At 40.6% G+C, this 22,500-nt stretch overlaps 2 protein-coding genes across 4 annotated transcripts in view; one reads left to right on the plus strand and one right to left on the minus strand.

The window, feature by feature from the left end:
• The window catches only part of LOC133544376 (adrenodoxin-like), a 37,299-nt gene extending 16,120 nt beyond the window's left edge, over positions 1 to 21,179 (plus strand). Inside the window, exon 5 of the mRNA XM_061889617.1 lies at positions 20,945 to 21,179. The gene's annotated coding sequence lies outside the window, so the exon portion shown is untranslated. The remainder of the gene's footprint in view (positions 1 to 20,944) is intronic.
• Positions 3,563 to 22,500, minus strand: part of LOC133544373 (rho GTPase-activating protein 20-like) — a 43,497-nt gene continuing 24,559 nt past the window's right edge. For 2 of the 3 annotated variants that reach the window (XM_061889612.1, XM_061889610.1), the window contains 6 exons: positions 20,937 to 21,109; positions 18,789 to 18,953; positions 18,545 to 18,657; positions 11,298 to 11,490; positions 6,484 to 6,601; positions 3,563 to 5,043 (listed from right to left, as the gene is read on the minus strand). In XM_061889612.1, coding sequence (XP_061745596.1) covers positions 4,346 to 5,043; positions 6,484 to 6,601; positions 11,298 to 11,490; positions 18,545 to 18,657; positions 18,789 to 18,953; positions 20,937 to 21,109 — 1,460 coding nt within the window. In that variant the 3' untranslated portion in view covers positions 3,563 to 4,345. The remainder of the gene's footprint in view (positions 5,044 to 6,483; positions 6,602 to 11,297; positions 11,491 to 18,544; positions 18,658 to 18,788; positions 18,954 to 20,936; positions 21,110 to 22,500) is intronic. The other variant, XM_061889611.1, reaches the window with a different exon arrangement.

Raw genomic sequence — 22,500 nt, forward strand, 5'->3', positions numbered from 1 at the left:
GCGGGGGGCGCTGGCGCCTATCTCAGCTACAATCGGGCGGAAGGCAGGGTACACCCTGGACAAGTCGCCACCTCATCGCAGGGCCAACACAGATAGACAAACAACATTCACACTCACATTCACACACTAGGGCCAATTTTAGTGTTGCCAATCAACCTATCCCCAGGTGCATGTCTTTGGAGGTGGGAGGAAGCCGGAGTACCCGGAGGGAACCCACGCATTCACGGGGAGAACATGCAAACTCCACACAGAAAGATCCCAAGCCTGGATTTGAACCCAGGACTGCAGGACCTTCGTATTGTGAGGCAGACGCACTAACCCCTCTGCCACCGTGAAGCCCATCTTCTAGTGGGGCAAAAAAGTATTTAGTCAGCCACCGATTGTGCAAGTTCTCCCACTTAAAATGATGACAGAGGTCTGTAATTTTCATCATAGGTACACTTCAACTGTGAGAGTCAGAATGTGGGAAAAAAATTCACAATGTGGGAATTTTAAATAATTTATTTGTAAATTATGGTGGAAAATAAGTATTTGGTCAACCATTCAAAGCTTTCACTAATGGGAGGTTTTGGCTCAAAATCTCACGATACATGGCCCCATTCATTCTTTCCTTAACACGGATCAATTGTCATGTCCCCTTAGCAGAAAAACAGCCCCAAAGCATGATGTTTCCACCCCCATGCTTCACAGTAGGTATGGTGTTCTTGGGATGGAACTCAGTATTCTTCTTCCTCCAAACACGACGAGTTGAGTTTATACCAAAATGGATACATGGATGATACAGCAGAGGATTGGGAGAATGTCATGTGGTCAGATGAAACCAAAATAGAACTTTTTGGTATAAACTCAACTCGTCGTGTTTGGAGGAAGAATACTGAGTTGCATCCCAAGAACACCATACCTACTGTGAAGCATGGGGGTGGAAACATCATGCTTTGGGGCTGTTTTTCTGCTAAGGGGACAGGACGATTGATCCGTGTTAAGGAAAGAATGAATGGGGCCATGTATCGTGAGATTTTGAGCCCAAACCTCCTTCCATCAGTGAGAGTTTTGAATGGCTGACCAAATACTTATTTTCCACCATAATTTACAAATAAATTCTTTAAAATTCCTACAATGTGAATTCCTGGATTTTTTTTTCACATTGTCTCTCACAGTTGAAGTGTACCTATGATGAAAATTACAGACCTCTGTCATCATTTTAAGTTGGAGAACTTGCACAATCGCTGGCTGACTAAATACTTTTTTGCCCCACTGTATCTAACAGAGCATTTATCTCAGCTCTTGTGTGCTCTTCTCCGGTCTTCCACGCCCCCTTTCTCTCCCGTCTCCTCTGCTTGCTTGTTAAAACTTTCTTCTGTTTTTTGGCTGGGAAATCCATGTTTTGTCCTTCTTTCCCGACGATTCACTGATTTGCTTGTTTTCGCTACCGCGGCGAACGAGCTTCCATCCGCTACGCCAAAAATCCAAATTTTGTGTAAATAGCTTGACAAATAAGAGAGCGTTACATAAGTAAAGAGCAGGCAGCAGCTCACACATTCTCATACTTTCTGTAACATCCAGGAAGAAATGTCAGTTAGCTTGAAAAATGTCTTGACGATAATCTAGGTGAAGTTTTTTTATTGAAATGTTTGCAATATTTCAGGGTTCCTTATGAGGAAAACTAACAATAAATCAACAAACTGCTATAAAATACTATATAATTGAATAGTTAGCGAGTTATTGTGATGTAGAAATGTTGTTTTTTAATACATTTTTAAGATTTTGTTATGCAAATTTTGATGCTCTTTAGTAAAAGTGCTGCTCAATGAAACATTATGTTGCATCAAATATTGTCCCACTTGTCCTATAAGACCCCAACTTAAAGTATTTTACTGACATACTATTCATAATTTAATATTTGTTACAGCAAATGAATATTTGCTACAAATATTGCTTATTGACTACTAATTTTCTATTACAATCGGTGTAGTTAATTCATCTCTTCATGCATACTCCACATTTAATACACAAGTCTTTAACTGCAAATACTCTTAATACAAGTTTTATTTATTTTAAGAACAAACTTCAGATACAGAAGCAAGAATGTAATGCAGAGAATACACCAAAAATATTCAACTGACGAGTTCAGTTTAAAAAAACGTGGAATCGACCTAAAATCACTCATGGAGATCAGGGCTTCTAAACATTCTTGACCTCTGACAACCTTGGCAAGTGATAGGAAACCTTGTGTTCATCACAAATATTATCAAGGCTTAGGTCAGGCTGATTACAAAAATAAATACTAATTCCCTATACTGCAAAAGAAAGGATTCATAACAACTACTTACAACATTACACAGTGCAAAATTAAAAACATTTACAGTAAATTACCAATGAATAAACTGTCTAAATTAAAGTGCAAATGAAAATACAGCTTCACCACTTTATAGTTTTTGCGCTTTAAAAACTTCTATGACTTTAGCGGCAGACTACTTCAGTTTGATATCATTACTGCCACTAGTGGTTGAAACGTGTATTACAACTGCTGCAGCCCACAGAAGAGAAGCAGATAGTTTGTCAAGTACCATGATATAGATGATCTTTGACAAGCTGTTGTATCGATAAGCTATTTCTTTCCCCTAATTTCATGACAAAATAAAGACAAATGAAATAATAGATTACATTTATATAGCGCTTTTCTCGACACTCAAAGCACTTCACAGAGAAGTGAGAAGCCATCATTCATTCACAGCTGGTGGTGGGAAGATACTTTCATAGCCACAGCTGCCCTGGGCTAGACTGACTGAAGCCAGGCTGCCAGTTTGCACCTATGGCCCCTCTGACCACCACCCATTATTCATTATTCATTCACCAGTGTGAGCGGCACTGGGGGCAAGGGTGAAGCGTCCTGCCCAAGGGCACAACAGCAGCGATTTGGATGTCAAGAGGCAGGGAGCTTAGTCGCCCCTGTCCACTGCAGACGCTGCTTTTTATACAAAATTAAAATAACTGAGGGGAGAAGTAACTCTTGAATGATGTGTTTAAAACAGGGGTCACCAACGCAGTGCCCGCGGGCACCAGGTAGCCCGTAAGGACCACCAGATGAGTAGCCCGCTGGCCTGTTCTAAAAATAGCTTAAATAGCTGCACTTACCAGTGAGCTGCCTCAATTTTTTTAAATTGTATTTATTTACAAGCAAACTGGTCTCACTTTGCTCAACATTTTCAATTCGAAAAGAGACAAAACTCAAATAGAATTTGAAAATCCAAGAAAATATTTGAAAGACTTGGTCTTCACTTGTTTAAATAAATTCATTTATTTTTTACTTTGCTTCATATAACTTTCAGACAATTTTAGAGAAATACAACCTTAAAAATGTTTTTAGGATTTTTAAACACATATACCTTTTTAAATTCCTTCCTGACAATTTAAATCAATGTTCAAGTATATTTTTCTTATTGTAAAGAATAATATACATTTTAAGTTAATTCTTCATTTTAGCTTCTGTTTTTTTTTTCAACAAAATATTTTTGAAATTTTTCTTCAAACTTATGATTAAAATTCAAAAAAATCTGGCAAATGTAGAAAATCTTTAAAATTTTAAATCTTATTTCAAAGTCTTTTGTATTTCTTTTAACATTTTTGTTCTGGAAAATCTAGAAGAAATAATGATTTGTCTTTGTTAAAAATAGTTTGGTCCAATTTGTTATATACTCTAACAAAATGCAGATTAAATTTTAACCTATTTAAAACATGTCATCAAAATTTTAAAATGAATATTAATCAGGAAAATTTACTAATGTTCCATAAATTATTTTTTAAATTTTTTCAAAAAGATTTGAATTAGCTACTTTTTCTCTTCTTTTTTTGGGTTGAATTTTAAGAGTCAAAATTGATGATAAACTGTTTCAAAATGTAATTTTCATTTCTTTCGTGTTTTCTCCTCTTTTAAACCGTTCAATTGTCTTTTTCATAATTTTTTCTCTACAAAAAAACCTTCCATAAAAAGAAAAAAAAAGGTACGACAGATTGACAGACTGAAATACCAATTTTTTTTATATAAATATATATACAGTATATTTAAGGTAAATTGAGCAAATTGGCTATTTCTGGCAATTTATTTGTGTATCAAACTGGTAGCCCTTTGCATTAATCAGTACCCAAGAAGTAGCTCTTGGTTTCAAAAAGGTTGGTGACCCCTGCTCTAAAACAATTGAGTTGAATAGTAAACAATGTGCAGTACATCAAAATGTCCACTGGGGGGCATCCGTGTTGCTGTGATGTTCAATATCAGGCCTCAAAAGCATTGATGACAACTAAGTGCATATTAAACGTACTAATTAGAAAGTAATAGTGAATGATACTAATAATCATCAGTGGTGTGAGAGTTCTTCTCCAAACTTTCCTGCTGATTTAAAGACAATCGGCGGTCTTTCCTCAGCCAAGAGTTTGGATGAAGACCTTTCAAGGTCCCCCACTGCCCGTCTCTGCTGCATGTCGCCGCGGGGACGCAGGGGGTGGAGGGAGGACACATTCTGGTCGCTTGTGGTCTGCCTAACAGGAAGCTCTGTGGCGGTGCAGGAGAGTTGGGGTTGGAGGACAGGCTGGAGGAGCTGGCATCCATTGACCTCCTGCACCGCTGCAGAAGCCCCGCCTCTGGCTTTGAGGGACGCTCGCCTTTGTCCTCTCCTGCGAGGTCGTCCGTGCTCACGGATAAGCCCAACCGGATCTTGGCCGCGTACGCCAGCGCCGGTTCCGAACGTCGCCGCTGTCTGTGCACGCTTTGCGGGGAGAGGGAGTCCGGGGTGTCGGCGGTGGGCGTGTCCCGGCCGGGACGGTGCAGCCTCCGCCCTCGGCTTCTCCTCAGCAGCTGCCAGGTGCTTTTCTGCGTGTCGGCGTCTGTGTCCTGGTCGTAGTCGCTGCATGTGAGGACCGAGTCCAGACTCCCCGGTTTGGATCTCAGACGTCGGCCGCAAAAACTGGGTGAGCCGCCGCTGCTGGTGTCCAACTCGTTCTCCAGACTGTCGTAGGACGAGTCGGTCAGGGGATATGTCCACTTGTCTGGAAAGATGACAATTAGACACATTTAGATACAATTTACATGTATGGGGTTTCTCCTCATTATCCCTCACATCAGGGGTCACCAACCTTTTTGAAACCAAGAGCTACTTCTTGGGTACTGATTAATGCGAAGGGCTACCAGTTTGATACACACTTAAATAAATTGCCAGAAATAGCCAATTTGCTCAATTTAACTTTAATAAATAAATCTATATATATATATATATAATATATATAAGGGTATTTCTGTCCATTGCGTCAAACATTTTTTTTTCCTTTTACTGAAGGTTTTTTGTCGTGAATAAATGATGAAAAAAAACTAATTGAACTGTTTAAAAGAGAAAACAGTTACATCTTGAAACATAGTTTATCTTCAATTTCGACTCTTTAAAATTCAACCGAAAAACAGAAGAGAAAAACTAGCTAATTCGAATCTTTTTGTAAAAGTTAAAAAAATAATTTATGGAATATTAGTAATTTTTCCTGATTAAGATTAATTTTAGAATTTTGATCGCATGTTTTAAATAGGTTAAAATCCAATCTGCACTTTGTTAGAATATATAACAAATTGGACCAAGTTATATTTCTAACAAAGACAAATCATTATTTCTTCCAGATTTTCCAGGACAAAATGTTTTAAAGAAATTCAAGATTTTGAAATATGATTTAAATTTCATTCTACAGATTTTCTACATTTGCCAGAATATTTTTTTTTAATTTTAATCATAAAATTGAATTTTAATCATAAAATCACAATACGAAGGTCCTGCAGTCCTGGGTTCAAATCCAGGCTCGGGATCTTTCTGTGTGGAGTTTGCATGTTCTCCCCGTGAATGCATGGGTTCCCTCCGGGTACTCCGGCTTCTTCCCACTTCCAAAGACATGCACCTGGGGATAGGTTGATTGGCAACACTAAATTGGCCCTAGTGTGTGAATGTGAGTGTGAATGTTGTCTGTCTATCTGTGTTGGCCCTGCGATGAGGTGGCGACTTGTCCAGGGTGTGCCCCGCCTTCTGCCTGATTGTAGCTGAGATAGCCGCCAGCGCCCCCAAAAGGGAATAAGCGGTAGGAAATGGATGGATCATAAGTTTGAAGAAATATTTCACAAATATTCTTTGTCAAAAAAACAGAAGCTAAAATGAATAATTAAATTAAAATGTATTTATTATTCTTTACAATTAAAAAAATTACTTTAACACTAATTTAAAGGACACAACGGCAGTGACTAGGATGCTGGAAGCGGGAATCGAACCTGCAACCCTCAAGTTGCTGGCACGGCCACTCTACCAACCGAGCTATGCCGCCCCAGTATGTGATATCAGGCTGATGAATAACACAGATGATACAGTGAGTGTGATACCAGGCTGATATTCAACACAGATGATAAAGTGAGTGTGATACCAGGCTGATACACAACACAGATGAGTGTGAGTTTAGTACCAAGTCCTGTCTCCTCCTCAGCGGTGAGTGTTTGTAGAAAAGCTCCAAAGAGTGAGGATGGTTCCTCTCCTATGATCTGCTGGCACTGGTCTATCATGAACTTCACCAAGTCACACACCTGTGCAGCCACAAAAACATCCAGCATCAAAGCCGGCTCTGGTATCACTTCTACCACCAAACTCTTGTTTCGCTACACACGGTTAGAGGAAATTTATGTTTAGTTTTTTTAGTACAACTCTAAGGTACTGAAAATTGTTCTAATGGAGTAAAACATCATACAGAATAATAATATGGTCAAGTATTGGCTGACTCTTAGGTTCATATTGTTGCGACTGAGTGTGAGTGCCAGGAAGAAAATCTCAGACTCTCTGAGGGAAATGCATTTAGTAGCACCTGATGTATAACCCTCTGAACACCACAAATAGACTAGTCTTTTCTGTCTTATATGTAGACCAGTACAGTACACTATAATCCCAGGGCTGAGTGATAAGATATCAATATACATCGTAACAGACACGGAATTGATATTGATAAAAAAATGTTTTCGATAAGTTGTTCGATATTTTTTTCCCTTCTTTGTTGGAAAAAGCGGATGTTGCAAAGCAAGGTTGGTTGCATGAACAAAGGCACTAGCCGAGCAACGCAGGAAGTGATCACTGATCAGTGGGAGTGACGCAGCCAATCAGGTAACAGTATGGTTGCTTGCGTCATCTTATCTGGCGGTTGATTCTTAGCATGGAGTGAGAAGACAAAGTAAAAATGAAGAGATTGTGGATAAAAGAGGAAAAGTCACCTGGACAATATGAATGTTTTTAGATTTTTTCAAAGGGCCTGTAGTCAGACCAATGTGGTCTGTAAATGATGCAATGATGCACGCTAACACCACACCACGTTAGCCGCACTCACCCTTTAGAGCACAGCTGTAACTTCCTGGCACTAAACCTGCAGAAACTAGTTCTTCAAAAGTTTCTCTGTTTACATTTTAACACTTAGCACTATTTTCTTACACTTTATGAAGCATTTCTTACATATTCCTTATTTTTTACCTTCATTTTAAGATCTTATTGTTCAATGTGATTTTACTATTTTGTTGACATTGTCTTCCATGCTTTTGTTGACATTTCCTTTATGCCTTGATAGCTGAGGGATTATAACCAGAGGAAGGTTACATTTTAAATAAAAAGGTTTACTACTCTCAATATATTTTTCTCCTGGTCGTTATTTTCGATAGGTTTTAATAAATATCAATAATTATTGTTATTGACAGCGTGTTACAGTTTTCATCATAATTGCCCAGCCCTGAATTGTCCCTCACCGCATATTTATGCCCTAAATGTAGCATTGCCGCTGTAGTATTGCCCACTAGATGAAACCATGGCTTCTAAAGTCAGTAGTCATTTTTTTTTTTTTATTAGGTGTATTGGATTAAAATAGTGTAAAGGTGACAATGTGGGTGTTATTTCATGTCTGCAGGGATTGTTGAAAACCATATTTAGTAGGTAGGGGTGTAACGGTACGTGTATTTGTATTGAACCGTTTCGGTACAGGGGTTCCGGTTCGGTGCGGAGGAGTACCAAACGAGTTCCACACGAACATATGAAGTAGCCGCCTAAAAGTCTTAACAAGCTGCTCTGCTTCCTGCCTCTGTCTGCTACACAGCACCCAGCATTGTCCCTGCCACACAACCATCTGATTTGGTTACAACAGTAGCGATAAAAAGCCAATCAGCAGTGTGTATTCAGAGCGCATCTAGTCAGCGCTTCAGCGTCGAGCAGATAGGCGTCTAGTAGGGGAGCAACGGACTCTCCCAAAGTTATACTAAACACTTCCAAGTCAACTACTTTCTAAACATCACTATGAGCTCGTTGACCTTCTAGAAACAAACTGCAGCTCAGCTCACTCGCAGTTCTGGCTTTAGGTGAAGGCTAGTTAGCTTTTAGCGTTACGTTAGCTCATTTTGCGGTGTGTACATGTGTTTGTGTGTTACGGACAGTGTTGATTGAGATGTGTTGAAGCAGCAAAAAATGTTAAATGAAGAGTTTCTGTCTCTGATAGTGTATATAATAATGTAAGTGCATCATTAAGCCTACATGAACTCCTATTGCTATTGTACTATTTTTCAGCTATAGTTACATTAATCATTAGTAATGTAGCAGCCTAGTTTTGAATGGCAGGGTCCCTGCTATCACATGTTCATAAAAATATAACATTTAAATAATAAAAATAACTAAAGGCTTCCCCAATGCTGTAATTAAGCATGATGAGTTGACTTGAAACGGTTTAATGTTGCACTTTTTATATGTAGAAGAAAAGTTGTCATTTTATTTCATCTAAGCAACAACTTGAGGCAGTTTAATGTGGATTAACGTGGGCAGAATTATTATAGTGTTCCCAATGTTAAAAGGATCAAGCCATTATTTACAAATTTGGTAAATAACCCAAAAAATTATATTTTGTTGTTTTCTTACTGTACCGAAAATGAACCGAACCGAGGTACGTGCCGAACCGAAATTTTTGTGTACCGTTACACCCCTATTAATAGGTCATAAATGCATATATACAGTACAGGCCAAAAGTTTGGACACCTTCTCATTCAATGCGTTTTCTTTATTTTCATGACTATTTACATCGTAGATTGTCACTGAAGGCGTCAAAACTATGAAAGGAACACATATGGAGTTATGTATTTAACAAAAAAAGGGGAAATTACTGAAAACATGTTTTATATTCTAGTTTCTCCAAAACAGCCACCCTTTGCTCTGATTACTGCTTTGCACACTCTTGGCATTCTCTGGATGAGTTTCAAGCACACCTGTGAAGTGAAAACCATTTCAGGTGACTACCTCTTGAAGTTCATCCAGAGAATGCTAAGAGTGTGTGAAAAAGTAATCAGAGCAAAGGGTAGCTATATTGAAGAAACTAATATATAAAAAATGTTTTTAGTTATTTTACCTTTTTTTTTGTTAAGTACATTTGTGTTCATTCATAGTTTTGATGCCTTCAGTGACCATCCATCCATCCGTTTTCTACCGCTTGTCCCTTTTTTGGGGTCGCGGGGAGTGCTGGAGCCTATCTCAGCTGCATTCGGGCAGAAGGCAGTGTATACCCTGGACAAGTCTCTATCTCATCGCAGGGCCAACAGAGATTGACAGACAACATTTACACTCACATTTACACACTAGGGCCAATTTAGTGTTGCCAATCAACCTATACAATATAAATACTCATGTAAATAAAGAAAACGCACTGAATGAGAAGGTGTGTCCAAACTTTTGGCCTGTACTGTATGCTCTATGAAAATATTCCACTTATAGTAATAATTCCTACTTGGTAGAAATTAACTGACCACAACCAATAACAGTAAACCACTGTTTATCATTGTTAATTGGTTCTCTAGTAAGTATATTTCCCCCAAGTAAGAATGATTAAAAATAAAAAAATTGTAATATGAATCAACTATTATAACAGCTGTTTATGGCCTTTTAAAAAAAGTTTATTTTTTTCATTATGAGAGCTGTAAAGTAATAGCTAGGGCTGCGAATCTTTGGGAGTCCCACGATTCCATTCAATATCGATTCTTGGGGTCACGATTCGATAATACATCGATTTTTTTTTTTCGATTCAACACGATTCTCGATTCAAAAACGATATCTTTCCGATACAAAACGATTCTGTATTCATTCAATACATAGGATTTCAGCAGGATCTACCCCAGTCTGCTGACATGCTAGCAGAGTAGTAGATTTTTTTTTTTAACTTTTATAATTGTAAAGGACGTTTTATCAACTGATAGCAATAATGTAAATTTGTCTTAACTGTTAAAAGAACCAAAAATAGGAGTTATTTTATCTTTGTGAAAACATTGGACAGTGTGTTGTGAAGCTTATGAGATGCGATGCAAGTGTAAGCCACTGTGACACTGTTTTTCTTTTTTTTATTATTTTTATAAATGTCTGATAATGTCAATGAGGGATTTTTAATCACTATGCTGAAATTATAACTAATATTGATACTGTTGTTAATATTCATTTTTTGTTTCACTACTTTTGGTTTGTTCTGTGTCGTGTTTGAGTCTCCTCTCAATTGCTCTGTTTATTGCAGATCTGAGTGTTGCTGGGTCAGGTTTAGTCTTGGAAATGGATTGCATTGTTAAGGTATTGCTGTGTAGTGGTTTGTTGGATTGATAAAAAATAAAAAAAATCGATTTTTTAAAAATGAGAAAGGATTCGGTTCGTTTTCGAATCAATTTTTTCCCACACCCCTAGTAATAGGAGCGATATAGCCGTGCCAACAACTTGAGGGTTGAAGGTTCGATCCCCGCTTCCGCCATCCGAGTTAATGCCGTTGTGTCCTTGGGCAAGACACTTTACCCACCTGCTCCCAGTGCCACCCACACTGGTTTAATTGTAACTTAGATATTGGGTTTCACTATGTAAAGCGCTTTGAGTCACTTGAGGAAAAAGCGCTATATAAATATTCACTTCACTACATTTTTGTAATCCAATAGAATAATGCTGACGAGGCTGAGCCAATCAGTGGCCACGATACTGAAGCGCAAGCTCTGAATCATTTGGTCCCATCTAGTGACCAATACTACTATTAATATGTCTATTTCATTCAGCCATGTTTATGCTTGGAATTGCTAAATGCTAAAAAAAAAAAAAAAAATCGGAAACGCAACATATCAACATTTTGTTAAAACAAGATAATAATTTGGTTTGAAATAAGCCATGAAAATAAGCATTACAAAAGTGAGTAGCTCTATGCTATAGAACCTTCATGCAGGTATAGAGCTCAGACCTCAGATAACTTACCTTCCTGGTTCCTTCGTTCTCCGCCTCTGGGCTGCACAGCGCTCCGGGGGGCCAAAGCATGCTGGGAGCGATGCACACCGCCAAGTTAAAACTGGTCATCTGGTTCTCTTGAGCATTACCGTGGATACGCTGCAGCACGGCCAGCAGGTGGCGCAGAAGCAGAGCGTTGCCTTTGGGTAGCCTACCCATCATTCTGCACAACAAAAATATTTCTTTGCATTTGTTGGAAGCATTGAGAGCTGAGGGAGACATTACAGCAGGGGTGTCCAAAGTGTGGCCTGGGGGCCATTTGTAGCCCGCAGTTCATTTTGTAACATCATAATTAATAATAATTAATTAAATAATTAAAAGGAAACAAAACATAAAAAAGTACAATAAAAGAGCAAACAGGTGAAATGTAACGAGAAAAAGTTGAAATGTTGACTTTAATGCTGTCATTGCTCAAAAAATAATAATTAATCAAAATCAATGTTTTGATTTATTTACTCATTCATGGCTCCAATTATTTCACATACATTAGTTGGCTTTCTATTTTGGGGGATAATGTGGTAAACTGTATTTTTCATGTTTTTCTGTGTTGTTTTGCACATCAGGTTTTACTCTCACTCTCGCCCACAGTCTGGAGTGCAGCTGACGCTGGGCAATCATGCACACCTGAAAGCTGATTAGGTGGGCTATTTAGTCTGGGTGCTGACGGCCTGTCAGGGCCGGAACTTTGTATCCACTGCAAGTACTCTCACACGTGTCTTGGCATCCTACAAACCTACAGTCTTTCAAGTCTGTTTTTGTGCTCCTCTCAGGTTTGCTTATTTTATATCCTAGCTTCGTCTAGCGTTTTCTGTTCAAATTTTGATTGTTTGATATAGTTATTTATTCATGGTGTGTTTTGTATTTCCACCATCGCTTTTTGTTTATTCTGGCTACGTTCCACTTCCACCTAAATAAAGGAAGAATTTACTATATCATTCTACGTCTCTGCATCCTTGGGATCCACTCTCCAAGTTTCGTAACAGAAAAGTTCCGGCCAAATATATGGAACCCGCAGAGACCGATCCCTGGAAAAGGGTTTTTCAAGGCCAGGCCCAACGCATCAGTCAGCAGGGGGACCAGCTAGACCACCTGGGCCGGGGCCTACAGAGTCTGTCGGAGCGGCAAGACGCCATGTTGGAGCGTATGAACGAACTACTAGCCGCCGTCGTTCCCACTTCGACCACTGGACAAGACCCGGCACCCGCTCAGCCCATGCCACCCGCTACAACCACCAATATGCGGCTATCCCGTCCTGAACGTTTTTCCGGAGATGGGGATGACGTAAGACACTTCCTGACACAATGCGAACTACACTTTGAGCTTAACTCTTCCGCTTTCACTTCTGAGCGAGCTAAAGTTGCTTTTGTCATCACTCACCTGTCTGGCCGGGCAGGCACCTGGGCTACTGCTGAGTGGAACCGTCAGACCACCACCATTTCCTCATATGCAAGCTTCTCCAAAACTTTGAAACAAATATTCCAACAACGGCTCCCAGGCAGAGAAGCAGCGAGATCCCTCTTCCGGCTGCAGCAGGGGTCACGACGGGTCGCGGAGTACGCGATCGAGTTCCGAACCTTGGCCGCCGATTGTGACTGGGGTCCTTCGGCGCTGTTAGACGCTTTCTTCATGGGGCTTGCGGACGAAATTCGGCATTTATTAATCCCGATGTCACTGCCGACGGACTTGGACTCTCTCATCGAGCTGGCTGTGCAGATCGACTTCCGCCTACGGGAAGAGAGAAGGGACCGACGAGGGAGACAAGCCCTGCCTAACAGCCACTCAGCGTCTGCCAGACCAAACGTCTACAAGACGGAGCAATTCATCCCCGAAGACACCTTCCCCCCGTGGCAGAGAGACGAACCGATGCAATTGGGTGGTCGCCGACTCTCCACCGCCGAAAGGGAGCGCCGTCTTCGGCTTCATCTCTGCCTATACTGCGGGGATCCTGGTCATCAAATCTCCCGCTGCAAGGTACTACCTCATCCTACCACACGGCCACGATTGCGCACGCAATCACCCGATGAAACGTCCACCAGAGGTCGCCGTTCTCCTCCATTGGCCGCAGGCAGAATGCAACTAAAAGGTACTTTGTATTGGTCTAACCAACAAATAGACATTTCTGCTCTTATTGACTCTGGGGCAGATGACAATTTTTTGGACTTTGAATTTATGAAACGTCATTTGATTCCTGTTATAAAATTGCATGAACCCAAAGAGGTGTATTCTCTCGATGGGCGCCTGTTAGCCAGTATTACCCACCAGACCCACCCACTCAACTTGCACTTGTCTGGTAATCATAGTGAAAAAATCATTTTTTATATTGTGCCTTCACGGTCCGCGCCCGTCATTTTGGGAATAACCTGGCTACAGAAACACAATCCGCACATAGACTGGTCTCGTGCTGCTATTATTAATTGGAGTGTTACTTGCCACACACATTGCCTCCGTTCTGCCACAGGTTCTCACACACCGCCACCTATCGCTATCATAGAGAACATAGACCTGACAAACGTGCCTAAGAACTATCATGACTTGAGAGCGGTGTTTAGCAAGGATAGTGCATTTTCACTTCCTCCCCACCGACCATACGATTGTGGCATCGATTTGCTAGCCGGTGCGGCGTTACCATCAACCCGCTTATACCAAGTATCGAACACTGAACGTAAAGCGTTGGAGGAGTACATCAATACGTCTATTGCCGCGGGTCTCATTCGTCCTTCGACCTCACCTGTTGCCGCGGGGTTTTTCTTTGTCGAAAAGAAGGATAAGTCCCTACGGCCGTGTATTGACTACCGCGCCCTTAATCAGATTACAATCAAGAATAAATACCCTCTTCCACTTCTTGATTCGGCCTTTACTCCCTTACAGACTGCTAGATTTTTTACTAAACTCGATCTCCGTAACGCTTACCATCTCGTTCGCATCCGAGAGGGGGATGAATGGAAGACCGCATTCAACACTCCACTCGGACATTTTGAGTATCTTGTCATGCCTTTTGGACTCACTAATGCTCCCGGCGTGTTTCAGGGTCTTATTAATGACATTTTTCGGGACATGACAGGTCAGTTTCTTTTCGTTTACCTGGACGATATATTAATTTATTCATCTACTTTTGACGAACATGTGCAGCAGGTGCGGTTGGTTCTTCAAAGATTACTTGAGAATAAATTGTTCGTCAAAGCGGAAAAATGCGAGTTCCACTCTTCCTCCATTCCCTTCCTAGGGTTTATCATTGAGGAGGGTAGACTCAAACCTGATCCCTCTAAAATAAGTGCAGTTGTAGACTGGCCCATTCCGGTGTCCAGGAAGCATCTTCAGAGATTTTTAGGATTTTCAAATTTTTATCGGCGATTTATTCGAAACTTTAGTCGCGTCGCGGACCCACTTACGAGGCTTACGTCTACTAAGGTCCCATTTGAGTGGACACCCGAAGCCAATTCCGCGTTCTTGAGGTTAAAGGGATTGTTTACCTCGGCTCCTGTTCTCTGTTACCCTGACCGTTCTCTCCAGTTTTTTGTTGAAGTAGACGCTTCTGATTCAGGTGTAGGGGCCGTACTCTCCCAGCAATCCGTCCTCGACCAGAAGTTGCATCCCTGTGCTTTCTTTTCTCGTCGCCTATCCCCTGCTGAGAGGAACTATGACATTGGCAACAGGGAGCTTTTGGCAGTCATCCTGGCTCTTCAAGAGTGGAGACACTGGCTGGAGGGGGCGGAGCTTCCATTCATGATCTACACGGACCACAAGAACTTGGCCTACTTAAGGACCGCACAAAGACTGAACCCACGTCAAGCCAGGTGGTCGCTATTCCTGAACCGTTTTAATTTTGTCATCACTTTCCGACCTGGTTCTCAGAATGGGAAACCTGACGCCTTGTCCCGTCTATACTCTTCGTCATCTGAGAACTCCTCACCTCAACCTATCATCCCACAAAGACACATCATCGGGGGACTTCAGTGGAACATCGAGCAGCAAGTCCTAGAGGCCCTAAGGTCGGACACATCACCTCGGAGCTGTCCACAAGGTCGGCTATTTGTGGTTCCTCGGCTCCGCCCCAGCGTTCTGGATTGGGCACATGGGTCCAAGATTGCTTGCCACCCAGGTATTCGTCGCACTGGCTTCGTCCTCTCCCAGCGCTTTTGGTGGCCATCCATTTTGGCGGACACTAAGGCTTTTGTGGCAGCATGTCGGATCTGCGCCCGGAACAAAGCATCCCACCAGGCCCCGGCAGGACTATTACATCCATTACCCATCCCTTCCCGCCCATGGTCTCACATTGCTGTGGACTTTGTCACAGGACTGCCTCCCTCTGAAGGTAACGACACCATTTTGACCATTGTGGACCGGTTCTCAAAGATGGCCCATTTTGTGGGTCTCCCCAAACTACCCTCAGCCCTCGAAACAGCCCAACTATTAGTACTTCATGCTTTCCGGCTGCACGGCATCCCCTCTGATGTGGTATCTGACAGAGGGCCACAGTTTTCCTCGGCCGTCTGGAAGGCATTCTGCGAATCACTGGGGGCCTCTCCTAGCCTATCCTCCGGCTACCACCCACAGAGCAATGGTCAGACTGAACGGACCAACCAAGACCTGGAGGCGGCAATTCGGTGTACTTGTCATCAACAACCCTCAACTTGGTCTGAGACCCTTCCATGGATCGAATACGCTCACAATTCCCTCATCAGTTCTGCCACAGGCTTGTCGCCATTCCACGTCACCTACGGTTTCCAACCACCTCTTTTTCCTTCTAACCAGTCTAAGGCCGACGTTCCATCCGTTACGGCACACCTGCGTCGAGCTCACCAGGCTTGGCGCAACACCAGGGCAGCACTACAGAAGACATCAGCCAGGAACCAACTTTTAGCCAACCGACATCGCACTCCAGCCCCAAACTACCAGCTGGGACAGGAGGTCTGGCTATCATCTCGGGACTTACCACTTGCCACCGACTCTAGGAAACTGGCTCCCAGGTTCGTTGGACCATATCAAATCGTCAAGATTATTAACCGTGTTGCAGTCAAGCTCCGCCTCCCAAGGTCTCTCAAGTGCCATCCAGTGTTTCACGTTTCCCGCATCAAGCCTGTCTCATCCAGCCCGCTCAGTCCTCCCGAGGTACCACCCCCTCCACCCAGGTTGATCGAGGGTCACCCAGCTTTCACAGTTAACACAATCTTGGATGTGAAAAGAAGAGGTAGAGGTTTCCAATACCTGGTAGACTGGGAGGGGTACGGTCCAGAGGAACGGTCATGGGTTTCAAAGTCTCTTATTTTAGATAAAGATTTGATTAAGGATTTTTATATTCGATTTCCAGACAAGCCAGGTAGGCCGCCAGGTGGCGTCCGTTGAGGGGAGGGGTACTGTGGTAAACTGTATTTTTCATGTTTTTCTGTGTTGTTTTGCACATCAGGTTTTACTCTCACTCTCGCCCACAGTCTGGAGTGCAGCTGACGCTGGGCAATCATGCACACCTGAAAGCTGATTAGGTGGGCTATTTAGTCTGGGTGCTGACGGCCTGTCAGGGCCGGAACTTTGTATCCACTGCAAGTACTCTCACACGTGTCTTGGCATCCTACAAACCTACAGTCTTTCAAGTCTGTTTTTGTGCTCCTCTCAGGTTTGCTTATTTTATATCCTAGCTTCGTCTAGCGTTTTCTGTTCAAATTTTGATTGTTTGATATAGTTATTTATTCATGGTGTGTTTTGTATTTCCACCATCGCTTTTTGTTTATTCTGGCTACGTTCCACTTCCACCTAAATAAAGGAAGAATTTACTATATCATTCTACGTCTCTGCATCCTTGGGATCCACTCTCCAAGTTTCGTAACAGATAAGTATTTTTGACATGTAAAAAAGTTCTCAATGGCAAAAAATGCATAACACAATATTTAAAAAATTACTTAAAATCAACTGGTAAATCTGAAGTTGATCTGCAGACTTAAGCATTGAAATTTAAAAAATACAATTGTATGACTTATTTTTAACACTATGAGTGGGACCCTTTTGGATTCCCAAAAGCTTTAGTGTGATTTTTTTGAGAACAGTCATTACTCAAACAATAACACTGAATCAAAATAATGTTATAAATTATGGACCTTGGGCTTCACAGTGGGAGAGGGGTTAGTGTGTCCGCCTCACAATACAAAGGTCCTGCAGTCCTGGGTTCAATCCCATATTTTGTGTTCTTGCCATTTAAAAAAAGTTCTATATGGCAAAAAAGGCATTTAAAAAATTAAAATAAAATCAACTGGTAAATTTGAAGTTGATCTACGGACTTAAGTGTTGAAAGTTAAAAAAATAAAATTTTATGACTTATTTTTAACACTTATGAGTGGGACCCTTTTGGATCCCCAATAGTGTTAGTGTGATTTTTTTTTAAGAACTGTCTTTGCTCAACCAATAACAATAAATAAAGTTAAAAAATAAAGACTTAAAATCAGTTGTCGTGAAGTAATTTCAGACAAATATGTCAATTTATATAAAATACTCCCATTTGGAAACATTTTTCGGGGAAAATATTGCATACCGTATTTCCTTGAATTGCCCCAGGGCATATAGTATGCGCCTGCCTTGAATTACTGCCGGGTCAAACACGCTTCCCAAAATAATTAGCGTATGCTTAGTATTACCGCCTGGTCAAACTCGTGACGTCACGAGGGACACTTCCCCTGTTCTCATTTTCAAAATGGAGGAGGCGGATTTCAATACCGGTAATTTGAAATCGCATAAAGGGAAGAAGATTAAGAGCTATTCAGTAGGATTTAATGTCCAAGCTTACATCACACTCAAATTGTTACTGCATACCTTTGGTAAGTGCTGGAGTGAGAAGAGGTTTTAAAATAATTAGCGCATGCCTACTTTTACCGCATGCCTTTGGTAAGCGCAGGAGTGAGAAGAGGTTTTAAATTAATTAGCGTCCTGGCGGCAATTCAAGGAAATACGATATTTTCTGTTTTTTCCAAAAAGGGCAAAAAACATTCAAAAAATACAGAAGCATTTCAAATTCATCTAGAGAGTTAAGTGTGAAAAAATCAAATATAATAGGACTTGTTTTTACCAATTCCAGGTCCAAAAAATTCCAAACTTAAGCAGATCCCTAAAGATTTAAAAAAGATGTATATGTTTTGAAAATGTAAAATATCAAAATGACCCCCGCATGTGTTCAGTTTTCAGTGGAAAAATTTGTCCACCCTTCATGAGAGGACATTGTCCTATTGTCACACCTTTGTATCTCCTGCACTCGCTCTTGCTGCGCCTCTTCTTCCTCCAACACGTCCATCCACTCTCCATGCAGATCACAGCACAGCAGGCTGCCAGGGATGTTGCGCAGGAAATCCTAGCAAAATTGTTACAAAGCGAAAGCATCACAACGCGGATTAGAATGCAGATTACAGAGGCTGGGGACACTATGTCCTGATGCAGATTACATCTGAGAGATGTGGGTCAACAAGACGGGGCCGTGCTTACTTTGAAGACTCCGGCGATGATGAAGATGTGGTCCCGTGTCAGGGGAAGAAGAAACTGTCCGGCATCCATTGAGTCCCTCAGCTCCCTGACAGCGCGAGCGCCTGCGGGCCGTCGAAAGATGCCCCGCGTCCAGGGGCCCTCGTGATACAGGAAGATCAGCATGTCCTGGCGAGGGATGAGCAAAACACGGACTTGATCTGATTGTGAACTGGAATGTTTTTAATAAGCAATAGGAAAGGCAGTAATACAGCATCAATCACAAAAAGCAATTCGGAGAGTAACCTTTGACCAAATGACAAATACAATATAAATGAGTGATTTTCAGCATCAAGACAGTCCTTGACTTATGTTTTTGGAAGAAGAACCCACCAGAGTTATCTCCGCTGGAACAAGCAGGGTGATATAAAAATATATTTTAGACACAGAGCAGGCCAATGGAAACAATACAACATAAAGCAGTTAGAGCAGGGGTCGCCAACGCGGTGCCTGTAGGCACCAGGTAGCCCGTAAGGACCAGATGAGTCGCCCGCTGGCCTGTTCTAAAAATAGCTCAAATAGCAGCACTTACCAGTGAGCTGCATCTGTTTTTTTAAATTGTATTTCTTTACTAGCAAGCTGGTTTCACTTTGCTTGACATTTTTAATTCTAAGAGAGACAAAACTCAAATAGAATTTGTAAATCCAAGAAAATATTTGAAAGACTTTGTCTTCACTTGTTTGAATAAATTCATAATTTTTTTTTACTTATAACTTTCAGAAAGACAATTATAGAGAAAAAATACAACCTTAAAAATTATTTTAGGATTTTTAAACACATATACCTTTTTTAAATTCCTTCCTCTTCTTTCCTGACAATTTAAATCAATGTTCAAGTAAATTTATTTTTTTATTGTAAAGAATAATAAATAAATTTTTAGTTAATTCTTCATTTTAGAGTCTGTTTTTTCGACAAAAAATATTTTTGAAATATTTCTTAAAAATAAAAAAATATTCTGGCAAATCTAGAAAATCTTTAGAATCAAATTTAAATCTTATTTCAAAGTCTTTTGAATTTTGTTTTAACATTTTTATTCTGGAAAATCTAGAAGAAATAATGATTTGTCTTTGTTAGAAATATACGTAGTTTGCTCCAATTTGTTATACATTCTAACAAAATGAAGATTGTATTTTAACCTATTCAAAACATGTCATCAAAATTCTAAAATTAATCTTAATCAGGAAAAATAACTGATGTTCCATAAATAATGTTTTGAATTTTTTCAAAAAGATTCGAATTAGCTAGTTTTTCTCCTTTTTTTCGGTTGAATTTTGAATTTTAAAGAGTCGAAATTTAAGAAACTGTTTCAAAATTATTATTTTTTTTTCAGTTTTCTCCTCTTTTAAACCGTTCAAGTATTTTTTTTTTATCATTCTCTACAAAAAACCTTCCGTAAAAGGAAAGAAAATGTACGACGGAATGACAGACAGAAATACCCATTTTATATATACATACATATGTATATATATATATATATATATCCATCCATCCATCCATCCATTTTCTACCGCTTATTCCCTTTCGGGGTCGCGGGGGGCGCTGGCGCCTATCTCAGCTACAATCGGGCGGAAGGCAGGGTACACCCTGGACAAGTCGCCACCTCATCGCAGGGCCAACACAGATAGACAGACAACATTCACACTCACATTCACACACTAGGGCCAATTTAGTGTTGCCAATCAACCTATCCCCAGGTGCATGTCTTTGGAAGTGGGAGGAAGCCGGAGTACCCGGAGGGAACCCACGCATTCACGGGGAGAACATGCAAACTCCACACAGAAAGATCCCGAGCCTGGATTTGAACCCAGGACTGCAGGAACTTCGTATTGTGAGGCAGACGCACTAACCCCTCTGCCACCGTGAAGCCTATATATATATATATATATATATATATATATATATATATATGTATGTATTTATATTAGATTTATTTATTAAAGGTAAATTGAGCAAATTGGCTATTTATGGCAATTTATTTAAGTGTGTATCAAACTGGTAGCCCTTCGCATTAATCAGTTCCCAAGAAGTAGCTCTTGGTTTCAAAAATGTTGGTGACCCCTGAGTTAGAGTAACATTGTTGTTGGATTAAATTAATTTTGTCACAACACCCACCATGACAGGCTTTGGCAAAGCGCCCTCTACGCACACGGTGCTGAGGGGCCGACCGAACAAGCAGCCCTGTGCCGTGATCCCCGTGGACGTCTCCAGCTGAGGGGAGGATCCTCGCAGGAAGGCCCAAGTGATTAAGGATCGCCTCCTTTTCAGTGGCTTCTGGGAGAAATCTGCTTCAAATATTTAATCACGATTAAACACTCTTTGACAATAAATAACTCATTATTTGGCATTAATCAAAAATAGACTTTTTTTCAAAATCCATCCATTTTCTACTACTTGTCCTTTTTTTGGGGTTGCTGGAGCCCATCTCAGCGGCATTCGGGCGGAAGGCAGGGTACACCCTGGACAAGTCACCACCTCGTCACAGGGCCAACACAGATAGACAACATTCACACTCACATTCACACACTACGGCCAAATGTTAGTGTTGCCAATCAACCTAAGCCCAGGTGCATGTTTTTTGGAGGTGGGAGGAACCCGAAGTACCCGGAGGGATTTTCATCCTTATTAAAATGTACGCCCAACATAGGACTGGATCAATGGTTTAGTAAACATTTTAACACAAAATGAACACAAACGCTCTTTTACAGACATGCTCATTTTCCACCTGGGGTCCAATACAATCCATATATGATGCGTTCTCCCATTAATTAAAAAATAAATAAATAAATAAATATATATATACGTATATACATACACACACATATATACACACATAAGTATATATATATACATATATACACATATATATATATATATGCATGCATACATATATACACATACACATTTATATACACACAAATGTGTATGTATATATATACACATATACACACGTTTACACACACACACACACACACATACATACATACATACATACACACACACATATATATATATACACATATACACACACACACACATATACAAACCCCGTTTCCATATGAGTTGGGAAATTGTGTTAGATGTAAATATAAACGGAATACAATGATTTGCAAATCATTTTCAACCCATATTCAATTGAATGCACTACAAAGACAACATATTTGATGTTCAAACTCATAAACTTTATTTTTTTTTTGCAAATAATAATTAACTTAGAATTTCATGGCTGCAACACGTGCCAAAGTAGTTGGGAAAGGGCATGTTCACCACTGTGACATCACCTTTTCTTTTAACAACGCTCAATAAATGTTCAGGAACTGAGGAAACTAATTGTTAAAGCTTTGAAAGTGGAATTCTTTCCCATTCTTGTTTTATGTAGAGCTTCCGTCGTTCAACAGTCGGAAGTTTCTGGATGTTGTTGATAAATGGCTTTCGCTTTGCATAGTAGAGCTTTAACTTGCACTTACAGATGTAGCGACAAACTGTATTTAGTGACAGTGGTTTTATGAAGTGATCCTGAGCCCATGTGGTGATATCCTTTAGAGGTTGATTAGATTAGATTAGATAGTACTTTATTTATTCCGTCAGGAGAGTTCCTTCAGGAAAATTGACATTTTCAGCACAATCCCATTCAAGATCAGACAAACATTACAGGGAGACAGAACAGGATCGCTGACGG

Source organism: Nerophis ophidion, linkage group LG27 (genome assembly GCF_033978795.1).
Source record: "Nerophis ophidion isolate RoL-2023_Sa linkage group LG27, RoL_Noph_v1.0, whole genome shotgun sequence".
In the NCBI taxonomy this organism is placed as follows: domain Eukaryota; kingdom Metazoa; phylum Chordata; class Actinopteri; order Syngnathiformes; family Syngnathidae; genus Nerophis; species Nerophis ophidion.